The following is a 13,005-nucleotide window of genomic DNA, read 5'->3' on the forward strand; positions in this document are numbered from 1 at the left end:
TACTTTCTGGTGAATCATTCGCGAACAAATTGAATAATATTTGGTGAATCGTTCATTATTCGTTCGCGAACGAATTGGGAATTGATTCTGATTCGTAGTAATTCATCAATTCGTTGGCAAATAATTTCGCTAAAATTATCAAAATCTCGCTTTCTTCCAGAAATCATCGAACTGAAATTTGGCTCTTTGAAAGATCATGTCATCCAGACCTCAGAACCAAATTTTCAGCTTCGGAAGTTGATTTGTCGATTTTTTGCAAATTTAAATCGCTAGAAATAGCCTATTCTCGGTTTATATGTATGTACATATATATTGAAGCCCCCCCTCTCCTCGAATCGATTGTCAACATTTTTGGGCCGACTTGGAGCCTCTAACAAAATACATAGCAACGGTTGGCTTTTCTCTAGCAACTTCAAATCGCTCCGAAAGATATTGTAAATAATTTTGACAACTGAAAATTCAATCCTAAGTTTGGTAAGTTGCTGGAGAAAAGCCAACATTTCGTAGAGGCTTCAGATCGGTCCAAAAACAGTGGAAATTGATTCCAGGAGATCGAGTTTACAAGGTACATGAGCAAGGTTTCGAGCAATTTCTTTTAAAAAAATTGACGATTTTGGATTTTTTTGAAAATTTTTGTTTTTTTTTTAAAGTTGAAAAATAGGTACTTACACTTTCTAACTCGTCGCCCAGAATTTTTGACTTACCGACCATGATTGATTTCGAATACCGAATTTATGATAGTATTAAATTTTCAGCTACCAAAATTGATTACAACGCTTTCTGAAGCGATTTGAAGTTGCTGGAGAAAATATAACTTTTGCTGAACGCTCCAGATTGGTTCAAAAATGGTGGAAATCGATTCGAGGGGGATCGACTTTAGTACAATCTGATTTTGCTTCAGCTAAAATTTTTGATTTCTCAAAAATTGACGAAAATTTCAAATTTTTTTCAGAATGGGTAAAAAATGATTTTTTTGCAAAAAATTCTAAAAAATGTTTCTTTCTTCCAAAAATTGTGCAAAATTTCGCCTTTTTTTCAGAAATTGCCAAAAGAACTTTTCTTTTGCTAAAATCGTTTAAGTCTCGATTTTTTCCAGAAATTGAAAATCTGGTCATTTTCTCCCACATTAAAATATTTTGCTCGCGTATTGTCGCTTGTTTGTCACTTTTTGATGACTTTTTCGAGCTTTTTGGTTAAGTGTAATGAATAGGGCAACCCAATATATTTTTTTGAATGTTTTTTTGTTGCACTCCGATTACAAATGTAACAAAATCATTTTACGTTTCAGAAAATTGCCTTTCATTTAAGACCTACTTCATTTCGAATATTTTCGAATATTTTGCCTTAAAATGAATATTTTCAAATATTTGATTGCTATTTGAATATTTTTGTCTAAAATTACCACATATTTCGCAATTTATCGAATGTTTTTGAATATTTTAGAAATTTTTGCATTTTGAGAATCGCAACACAGGAAACGTCATTTTCACAGAATGTTGAAGATGAAAAAAATGGATCTTTTTAATGATGATGATATTAATGATTGATGAAATTATGATGAAGATTGAATTTTGAATTTAAGCTTCCTTTTTTTTTCTTTTTTTGACGATCAAAATAGAATTTTAATTCAACAATTTTGTTCCATTTTGCGAAATTGCGAATAATGCATGTGATTGTAGCCATTTTTGTAATGTGCTTGTAAAGGCAAGTGAAATGATACCAAATTTGATTTTGAATATTTTCGAATATTTTAGGGGTAATCGAATATTTTTGTCGAATATTTCACCTCAAAAAATCGAATATATATTATTTTACCTTGGATCAGAGCATATTTTGGGTTGCCCTAGTAATGAAGTTTTTTTTTTTTTTGAAACAAAAAAATTCAGTAGGGGAGCGCTGCTGATGTATCCAAAAATTTTCCATTTCTGCATCGGAATTTCATTGAATGATTTCATTTTCAAAAAAAACCTGCTCCGATTGTTTCGAGTTGAGAACCCCCCCCCTCCCTCCTCCCTCCCACCACACGTTGTAAAAATCAAGAAAAATAGAATAAATTTAAGTTATAGCGAATAGTTTTTTAAATTATCTATTCATGTGTAAGAATTCTTCAAAATAGACCCCTTTTTCAAAAAAATCCTTTCTCAATCCCCTAAAGTAATGTTGGTCTCATTTTATGAAAGCCCTCATAATAATTGGAAAAAATTGGAGGGAAACGGTGAGAATCGAAACATTTTAATTTCTTGTCAAAATTTTATTCTGAAATACGATCTCTTCTAACGAATGAACCTCCCTTGCCTTTCAACCTTTTGTGGACCCTCTAATTGAAGAAAATGGAGGTTTGGGGTAGATTTTTTCTTGAAGTTGATGTTATTCAAGTACGATTCTGACAAAGAATTAAAAAATAAAAAAACCATACAATTTTTAATTTTTTTGTATTTTTTCAATTTGTGGGGGGGGGCGTTTCATGCAACGGAAGTAACATTTTTTAGGTAACAGGGGGAGATTTTTCTTGAGAAATAGATACCTAATCAAATTCTGACAGAGAAATATGAAAATTTATGAACCAATCGGTTTTTCCATTTTATCAATGGTGAGGAGGGGGGGCTCTCTCTCAGTCTCAGCACAATTTTTTCAGTTCCTCAGAGTGAATAAAAAAAAATAGGAAATCATTTTTTCATAAAATTCAACAACTTTGCGATCAGACAGCGCAAAAAGACAAAACTTTAAAATAAGATTCATTGTAGTGAGGGTATCTTTGGGGTGGGGGGAGAGGAGCGGTGTAGAAGATCCTTAATTGAAGAAACATATACTTTCATTTTAGGACATAGAGAAGTGAATCAGCTTACGACACATAAGCTTGCCATCAAATATATTTTGGCTAATTTCACAGGATTATGAGACGTGTTAATAAAATTGCATACTCGGTTCGCCGTAAATACGCTATCCTTTTTTCACAATTATACCAAATAATGAAGATTAATCAACCAATTTTGGACAATTTTTCATAATATTACATATGTTCTCTTCGACGGTCCATTCTCTAGAAAAACAAATGGAGGGGAGAGGGGAGGGATGAGTCGATTAATAATCACATTTGTCTAATTACTTGCAGAATATATGTAGTCAAACTTTGAAACCTTATTTTTCAAAATTGATTCAACTTGGAGCAAGTTTGTTTGTAGGGTTTAAAGGGGGTTAGTTGGGAAAATGGAAATGAACTCTTAAAGTTTGAAAAGCTCGAAGTTGGAAATTTCAAAATGAAAGCTCGACTTTCATAGTAAGTAAAAAAATTGTGAAAGCCATCGTTTGGAATTTTGAAAAAGTTACAGTGAGAATATTTTTAATTTTTTTAAAATAACAAACTAATTTTCAAAATGTGATTTCTACGCTTTGGTGAGGCACATGGGCCCCCAATTTTGGCCAAAATCACCCCCTCCCCTCCCCTCATCTCCCAAATCGAAATTTGAGTAGCATATTGATTTTAACTAAATCAAAGTCGCTAAAATCGAATATCGATTTATTTTTTTGATTTGACCACTCTGAGCTTCGTCCCTCATCTCTTCACTAGTTTCCTCGATTATATTGTCGAAGTCAAAATATTGAAAAATTCAAGTCATCGTGCGAGGCATTCTTTATTAATTTATTATGTTTTTGGGCAGGCACGCAGAGTTCGAAAATCTGCGTATTTTTCAAGATACGATCGCTTAATATATATTTTTAGCTCCCCTCCCCCTCCCCCCATTTAAGGAGAAAATATCTGAAAAACTACGAAATTGTGGTATGGGCGAATCGATTCTCATTTCTTGCCAAGAATTTGAAGTCAGTGAGTTTGAATATAACTACTGCTTTATTTTTTCCACCATGACCTATCTGAACCCCCCTCCCCCGTATCTCGCTCCCTTTTTTACCACCAATGCTCGTAAAAATGGTGAAAAAATGTAAAAAAATTGAAAATGATGTGTGCTGAGGGGCAGTTTGTAGGGTTTTGAGGACACTGAGTAAAAATTCATATTCACCGATCGCTCAATGCCTCTCCATTCTTCTTTCCCTTCCTCATTTAAAAAAAAAATCGAAAAATTTGGAACGAAATTTCCGGATTCATTTTCACATCCATCTTTCTCGCATTTTTATACACTTTCAAATTGAATTACGACGTTTCCCCGGTTTCATTTTTTTCTCTCTCGTTAACGTCAATTTTTTCGCAATTTTTTTCTTCGTCGAATCGATATTTTAACCTGATTTTCGCATCAACTACTCCATTCATTTACGTAGCAAACATCGCAGCGCAACAGTGAGAATAAAAAAATATGCTAGTCGACGTCTGCGTCTCTCTCTCTCTTTCTCTCTCTGTACAATCCATAAATACAAGTACGAGAAACCTCTTCGTCGCGATATTTCTTCTCGCTGCGATGTGTAACATTATTAAATCTAAATAAACGTCGACAAACGACATCGACACTCGATAAAAGCACCCTAATTCGTCGACAGGAAAACGCGTCAACTTGGCCAATGAAATCTTACTCCGGGTTGAAAGCTCGGAAGGCGATGAACGTCGAAGCCTCTCTGGGGAACCTTGCTATGCTATGCTATAGGAATACAGGGAAGTTGGGCCAAACGTCGTCGTCTTGTTCGCCGTGTACCTACGTATTATTTCCCGACGACGAATGGTATAAAAACGAAAGTAATTTGTTCTTGTCACATAGTGTAGGAAACTTGAACGACGAAAAATTATATCGCCAGAGTATAAAGTTGCGAAAATAAACAATTTCGTACATATACACACGTCTGTAGGCAGGTACCCTTACTTACTCGTATATATTCGTGTATTCGAGAAGCAACGGTATACACAAAACTATACCTACCTACCCGGTTATATAATACAATTCTTTTGGAAAAAATTTTCTATTTATTTTGAAAAACGAAATACACGCGAGATCTCATTTATACAATTATAAAAGCTAGCGTTTATACGTCTTTGTTTATTTTTCTCGTTAGTTGAACTTTCGCCGTCTCTAAATATCGCTCACAAGGGGAGCGAGCGATTCCAATTGGCACGTTGGAAATTTCGACTTTGGCTGCTGTTTTCTTCAAAATGCACGATGAGTTTAAATGTGTACGAACCATAGCGAAAAGTTTGCTTCTTATTCGCCGAGTAAGCGATATTCTCACGCCGAATAAATACTTAATGCATTCGGGAGTTCATTATAGACGCGCGATACTGGTACTTCCTCCTTCTTTTTCTTAGGTATATCTTCGTTTTGTATATAGGCCTCGCTGTTGGTCTCGAATTTTACAAATTATCTAAAACAGCCGACTCTTATTAAATATTAAAATTTAATATCCGAATTTGGTAAAAGCCGCCGGTACAATGTAGATAGTTTTCAAGGTACTCGATACAGGCCACGAGTTTTACCAAACTTTACCCACCTACCTACCTAACTAAAGTAAATCTACCTAGTATAAGGTATAGAGATTCGATTGGCTCTATATTGAACTGACTGAGTGAGTGAGAATTGAGAAATCACAAATCGAACAATAGAAATTCGTAAAAGTCTACGTCGATGAAGATTTTTCCCTCCTTTTTTCAATACATACTTTTATTTAGGTAGGTACGTATAAGCCTTTAGAAGAAATGGAATTTAATTTATTAAATAATCGACTTTTTTCAAAGAAATTTCCGTTTCGTATAAAGCGCGTCGATGATTGAGAGAATTTTGCCAGAAAATTATTTCGTCTATAACGTCTGATTTAATTTAAGGATAAATTTTATCGAAGTGGGACACGTGCTAAGGATAGGAATGGCGTTTGCGTTTGTTTTCTTTAAAATGAAGGTTTTTTTTCGGTGATTTTTTTTTTTCTTTCCTGCTCGCTTTGGTCTCGTATATTAAAATATTTCTTTTATTCGAGTTTTTTCTTTTCGATGTCTGGAATACAAATATTTGTAGTTTTACTGAAGTCGTGGTGGTGGTGGTGGTGGTGGTGGTGTTGACGAAGTGTTGGAGAATGATGGAATCGAAATGAAGACTCGAGTAATCGTTTGTTGTCGGGTTTGTTGATTTTATTTTATGTGTTGTTTTTTTTTTTTTTGAGGTTTATTGTGGAGAGACTGGAATTGAAAATGATATTGGTCGAGTGAGGAGAAAAATTTGTTGTTTTTTTTTGCTGCTTTTTGAGAAAGGAAAATGACGAGTTTTATTCATGATGATGACAGATATATACCCCCCCCCTCAAATCCTTCCTACCCTCCTAATTTGTAGACATTATGATAGTTTTTAAATATATTGATTTTCGAATCCCAGAGGATCCTGAGTTACCTATCTGAAGATTTAATCATATTGATCGATTTAATTCAAATTCAACGATGATGGAGGAAATTATTTTGCTGGAGCTGGTTAAAAAATTGGATTCAGAAATTTCAAAATTGGGTCAACTGTTCTGGAAATAGACCTATTGAAAATAAACGTTCCAAAGATATACCTTCCCACCCCAAAAAATGTACCCGTGGGGGGGGGATTTAACCGGGTTCCAATATCCTGAAACAATAAAAAATATATTCAGTGGTTACCCAAAAAAGACGTTTTTAGTGCATTTTTCTAGATTTCTTCGTCAATGTTAAAAATTGAGCTTTTGGGAGAATTTTTCCTAGAAATTTCCTCTGAAAAGTTCTCCCCTAAAATCCTCATTTTTTTGGAAATTTTTTCAGTGAAATTTTCCTTCAGAGATTTATCATCTGAACACTTTTCTAAGTAGAATTTTCTCCTCGTCAAATTTTTTTCATTACAGAACTTTTTCTTGAAAGAATTTATTTCCTATGGAATTTTTATTGTGGGAAAGTTTTACAAGGAATATTTTCTGTGAAGAATTTTCTTCTACATTTTTCTTTTGGAAATTTCTTTTCTGGAAAGATTGTGTTTAGTTGAATATTTTGTTTGGAGGAAAGGTGGTCTCTCTTGGAATTTCTTTTTCGAAAAATGTTTTTTCTTTCGCCAATTTTTTTTTTAATTTTCAACTGGACACATTTCCATTGAAATTTTTTTCATACGAATTAATTATTTATTCAAAACTTTTTATGCTTAAACTTCTTGTTGGAAAAATTTTTTCAAAAGAATTTTTTTTTCTTTTTCAAATTTTTCTTTGGAGATTTCCCTTTAGATTTTTTTTGGAGACTTTCTCTTGGAACATTTTTCTCTGAGGAACCTGTCAGTGGAAACTTTTTCTGTGGGAATTACTTCTCAGGTTTTTTCTCGAACGGATTTTCTTCTGGAAATTTTTTTTTCAGTGAATCTTTCTAGGACAAATTTTTTTACTTGGGAATTTTTTCTAAAAAGATGTTTTCATTTAACACATTTTCTCTGGAATTTTTTTTAGTGAATTTTGCAATTTTCTACTTGAGATTATTTCCTGATTTTTTTTCGTTGCAAAATTTTCCACTGTTAATTTCGCTCTGAAGAATTTTTCTGTCCTTGGAGAATTTCCTCTGAAGAAGTGTCTGTATCTGTTTGAACCTGATAAACGTTATGCGAGGTGATTTTTCCATTTTTGACCCTCGAGGGCAGACATGGGGGGGTATTGATTTTTTGAAAATTTTGGAACCACCATTTTGGACCTACCCTATTGAGCCCCGCTAAAAAGCTTTTTATTGTTGATTAGTATCTGAAAGACGTCCATCTTACCAAACTTTGATCTCAATAAAATTTTGCGCTGGTATTCAAAAATCCAATTTTCCAATTTTTCGTAATTTCGATCGATATTTTGGGAACCCCTGGAAAGTTGAAAACCTGAGATTTGCACCAAACGTTACGTTTTAAGGTATATATTCAATAATTTCGATGAAAAAGTTAAATTAGGCTCCCTGAATATTCTTAATTTTGAACCCCCTTTTTAGAGCCCTCCACTTTAGGCACCCCTAAAAAGTCGTCTATGCATATTTTTTCAAATAAATTGAAGAATTTATTTTTGAAACACACTAGCAAGTGCTCGATAATTTTTCATATGATTTTTCCTGTAACATTCAAAATTGAGCTATTTTGGGTCAAATTCTGAGATTCAACTCTTCGAAAAGACGTGAAAATAACGTTTTCATGATTTCAACGAAGTAAAAATGTCAGAATTTGACTCTAAATAGCTCAATTTTGAAAGTTACAGCAAATGAAAAATTATCGAGTACTTGCTAGTGTGTTTCAAATGTAAATTCTTCAAAATGATTTGAAAAAATATGCATAAACGCCCTTTTTAGGGGTGCCTAAAGTGGGGGGTGGGTTCAAAATTACGAATATGCAGGGAGCTTAATTGAACTTTTTCATTTGGATAATTGAATACATACCTCAAAACGTTACGTTTGGCGCAAATCGCAGGTTTTAGTTTTCCAGGTGTTCCCAAAATATTAAAATTGCGAAAAATTGGAAAATTGGATTTTTGAGTACCAGCGCAAAATTTTATTGAACTCAAAATCTGGTAAGAGGGACGTCTTTCAGGTACTAATTAACTGTAAAAAGATTTTTAGCGGGGCTCAAAGGGGTAGGTCCAAAATGGTGGTTCCAAAATATTCAAAAAATCAAAACCCCCCAATTCCTGCCCCCGAGGGTCAAAAAAAGAAAAATTATCTCGCATAACGTTTATCAGGTTCAAACAGATATATTACACTAAAAAAGTTTTTGAAAATAATACTCAGTGGTTCCTAAAATTATTTCTTTATTCGCAACTTTGGGAATCCCTGGAGCCCAAAAAGTGGTCATTTATGGTCAACTAACCAGGATTCGTATTTTGTATATTAATTACATTTTAAGAGTGGTTGAGTCGATAACTGTCCAGGCCCAAAAAATGGCCTTATCGATACTCCTCCTGGCTCCTTTCCATCTGTCTAGAGAATAATCAAATTTTCATCCGTAACATTTTTTCAGAAAATTTGTTTTTCCGATTTTTTTTCGTAAGAATTTTTGGTCTAAAAAGTTTTTTCTTCAAATCTGTCAGTTTTTTTCTTCTCTAGTCATATTTTTATCCGGATATTCTTTTTGGAAAATTTCATTTTGCTATTTTTTGTTCGGTGAATTTTCCTTGTATCAAAACGTTTGCTCCGGAAAAGTTTTTTCTGTCAACATTTTTTCCAGGAAAAATTTTTTATCTTTCAAATTTTTATTCAAAAAATGCTTGAAAAATTGTTTCTACGTTGCAAGTTTTTCCTGACAAAATTTTTTCGGCAAAAAATGTTTCCTTCGTTGATGAATTCCCGTCTTGAAATTCTCCGAAGAAATGTCGAATTTTCATCTGAAATTATTTTTTTCAAAAATTTGGGTTCGCTAATTCTTTTTGGTGAATTTCTTTCCGTCAAATTTTTGCTATGGACTTTGTAAATTTTTTACTGAGGAAAATTGTTGTTTTTTTGTGAAGAATTCTCATCTAAAATTTCTCAAGAGAATTGTCAAATTCTCATTCAAAAAATTTTTTTCGAAAAATTTTGTTTTGATAAATTTTTGTTCTGGATAATAAGTTCTTTGTATCGAGCATTTCTCTGTCGGATTTTTTCTTGGGAAAGTTTTACTTCCTGTAAAAAATTTCTATCTAAAAACTCTCTGGAGAGTTTTCAAATTTTCTTTTTTGTTCTAAAAATTTATTTTGCCTAATTTCTTCTGTCGAATTTGTGCTTTAAGAAAATTTTTAGGGAGGGGAAGAACGAGGTGTTTTCTTTGTGAAATTTTCTCGCAAAAGCAGTCTTTTCGTGATTCCTTCTCTCGAAATTTACCTCATGGAAATTCACACGAACTTTCAAAAAGTTACCAAGGACGTTTATACAAGTAAAACTACCTCCTCCTTCTGCGAAAATTATCTCTCTGTAACTATCAGGGTATCTTGAGCGGTACGAGTATGTGGAAAATTCAAGGCGTACGATAGTGACTGTTGTTGAAATTCGTCCCAAGTAGCATCGAGTATTGGCAACGTCGCGTAGAAAAGTTACTCTTTATTTGTTTTCAAGTCGTTTTAAAATCACAAGCAAGATGTTAAGCCTTTTGTAAGAAACAAACGTTCGTTTATTTACTACAGAAGATAACAAAATGATCATTAGAAATGAACAAAGAGTAAGAATAAGAATGGTCTAAAATTTGTTACAATAATACGCTATAGCTGAGGAAATCAGTCCATGGTATACTGTTCTGTTTACAGCATGGAAATTTGGTCAAAATTTCCAAAAGTATTTTAGCTACGACTACGACGATGTAGTCGACGATGTTGAAATTACATAGAAATACAGTCGTATTCCGGTATGTACGAATTCAAACAATCACAATAGCTGACATCTTTGTTTGAACTTTCCATATCTCTTGGTTGTTGGCGTATTTACATTCACTTCTGGATTTCGACAAGATTTTATTTGATTTTAGTGAATCGATGGTCTGAAAAAAACCTAACATGAGTAAAAAAATCCAGGTTGAGGTGTTTCGGTGCAGGAGGCGAAGGTTCGAATATGTTACCGAGGAAAAAGGTGATGCTTTCTGGACGAATTTTTGATCAGTGAATTAAGTCAGGTTACTCAAACAAGGTGTTCGGAGCAACTTACACATTGGTAGTTTTTATTGCACGACTGTAAAATCACGAAGAGAATAATAACGACAACGTCCTATTTTTTCTTCCTCCACCTTTTTTCGATTTTCTGCACGTGTATTTACGTTTCTTCACTTCGGCGAAGAAGTATATTATATTGCCCTACGAAGTAAACACAAGTGTTAATTAATTTATTGCTCTTGAGAAACGACGATTAGACGTAGCTTGGGGTATAATTTACCCACAGTTCTGCGTTTCTCGTATTTTATGAGTAGGTGAACGTTGAACTGGCTCTCGATTTTGGCCTACATCTAATATCGTGTACGGTTTTGTCGTTTATTCGTAATAAATCCTGTCTAGCGAAACGTTCGTCGCAGTGAGAATGAGCGAATGGTTTCTCTCCGGTGTGCATTAGTTAATGTGTCTCAACGTAGCCCTCGTTAGGAAAACTTTCACCGCAGATGTCACTTTTGTGTGAGGTTTTTTCTGTGGCAAAAAAGATTCAAAATTAGGCTATTGACCTAGTGAGGTAGATGTAAATTGTAAGGGGTCGAAGATACCTTTTTATATTTTCCTTTTGGTTTGTACGATTTCATGCTGGTTCTGTTTGCTTGACTAATTGAAATGTGTACATTCAACGAGCTGTTTTTGTCTTCTTCTTCGGTATACATGATTCTGATTTCACATTGACGAATTTATCTGCAAAAATTATCAAAGAATGATGTACAAACCGTACTAAAATACTAATTAATATGAAATATAAACGATTTACTTTCGATACAAATCCAATAGTAAGTCAGATCAGCCCATAGACCCAACGCTGAAGAATCGATCATCGTCCAAATCAATCACCTGACTGATATAAACTTGGGTAAAATATTTCAAACCGAATAACTCTTGGGAAGTATTTTCGTAATATATTCAACGATAAAGCTCCTTCGTCGTTCAAATGCACATCTTCGCGAGCATCATCCTCTTTTTTTTACTGATACTATGATGTATTTTTCCATCGTTACAAGCTCATTTACCTGACTCGAAGAGTGAAACCGAACCTCGCCAATGTAAAATATCACGCTAGAAAGCTCACGTTGAGCTCCCATAATCTGATTTCTCGCAAATTTAAACCATTTACGAGTTAATAATGAATAAAATTCGAAAATAATTGCAATTTTCAAAAAAAATTTCAAAAAAAATCAGCTGGAAAACGTAAACACAACAAATAGACGAATACGAACGAGGTGTGGTACGTCAAGTACCGAAAACGCCAGGTTGCTAGGCTAATGACGTCACGAATGCTCGATTCTGATTGGTCGACAGCGCGAACTAATTACTAGAGACTAAGGATACTTTTCGGCATCGTGTGCTGTCGAGTGCTTTCGGCTACGCTCGTTTGACTTTATTCTTTGTAATGATTCAAGTTCCCTGTTCCTGTTGATAGTGTTGATGAGATTTTTAATTTTAATTAAAAATTAATTATAACATTCGAATAATTATTATATTGTCTTTTACGTATTCTTCATTGTATTTCTTGTAGAATGCAATTTTTTGTTGCTCAATAATATACACATAATTTGGGTTAAATGCCTTGTGAGTTGTGAGCAGTTGGAAATCTGATAAGATTTTTTCGATTTTGACTTTGACTGATGTGATATCAATCTTCTTTTGAAAAACTTCCAAGTTCCAAATGTTTGTACAACAACGTCACTTCTGTTAACGTTTTACATTTTCTTCAAATTGAATTCGAAAGACTAGTATCATCACAGCTGTTTTTTCTTTATATTTGCCATTTGGTAATGTTCGGATCGGAAACCAAGTTGTCTAACAAGAGTACAAGACTGTCGACGAAATTATGAAACAGATTAAAATTCAAAAGAAACAGGACTAACACGAGTTTTATCATTAAAATACGTACAATATTCGTATGAAATAATATGATTATGAAAAAGAAAGATTTGAACAAAAAGGAAACAGGAGTTTCATCTTTGATAAGGAGAATATTTTCATTTTCATGGAGACAAGTCAAACGAGCGTAGCCGAAAGCACTCGACAGCACACGATGCCGAAAAGTATCCTTAGTCTAATTAGTGATAGCGCGAATCTGGCTGATCTGGCGGAATAGTCGTTGTTTGAAAGTCAATAAAGTTGAAAAGTGCAATATTTGGAATTTTTTTGGGAAGTTCTTTTCTGTAGTGTTTTTTCTTGCTAGTGAATTAATTTCACCGGGTAAATGTGTAAATGAATTAATTAGGAGTAATTTTATTATCGAAATTAATTCTTAAGTGTTTAAACAAGGCTTCGTTCACCTATCGAAAATGATTATGTATCGGTAACTTGATAAACTCGCGAATTATTCTGGTCTTATTGACTCGAACTCGATCGGTCGAACTCGAATGATACATTCGAAATGGGTTATAATGTTTATGGTTTGTTAGATTAATTCCTCTATGATCTTATTGTTTATTCAGTGTA

General features: G+C 33.6%; 1 protein-coding gene and 1 long non-coding RNA gene across 7 annotated transcripts in view; one reads left to right on the forward strand and one right to left on the reverse strand.

Annotated features, from left to right (window-relative positions):
- The window catches only part of LOC135844013 (band 7 protein AGAP004871), a 97,831-nt gene that overhangs the window by 65,429 nt on the left and 19,397 nt on the right, over window positions 1-13,005 (forward strand). The window contains exon 1 of one of the 4 annotated variants that reach the window (XM_065362086.1): window positions 12,711-12,959. The exons of the other annotated variants lie outside the window; for them this stretch is intronic. Coding sequence (XP_065218158.1) covers window positions 12,941-12,959 — 19 coding nt within the window. The 5' untranslated portion in view covers window positions 12,711-12,940. Of the gene's footprint in view, window positions 1-12,710; window positions 12,960-13,005 lie in introns of those variants that run through there. 4 annotated transcript variants of the gene reach the window in all.
- Window positions 9,996-11,767, reverse strand: LOC135844017 (uncharacterized). 3 transcript variants are annotated; one of them, XR_010558432.1, is made up of 5 exons: window positions 11,309-11,764; window positions 11,097-11,235; window positions 10,782-11,022; window positions 10,467-10,698; window positions 9,996-10,388 (listed from the first exon to the last, which is right to left on the reverse strand). It is a non-coding gene; the product is annotated as an uncharacterized LOC135844017 (long non-coding RNA). The 3 variants fall into 3 exon arrangements; XR_010558433.1 differs by having other exon boundaries at window positions 10,778-11,022; XR_010558431.1 differs by having other exon boundaries at window positions 10,467-11,022; window positions 11,309-11,767.

Source organism: Planococcus citri, chromosome 4, assembly GCF_950023065.1.
Source record: "Planococcus citri chromosome 4, ihPlaCitr1.1, whole genome shotgun sequence".
In the NCBI taxonomy this organism is placed as follows: domain Eukaryota; kingdom Metazoa; phylum Arthropoda; class Insecta; order Hemiptera; family Pseudococcidae; genus Planococcus; species Planococcus citri.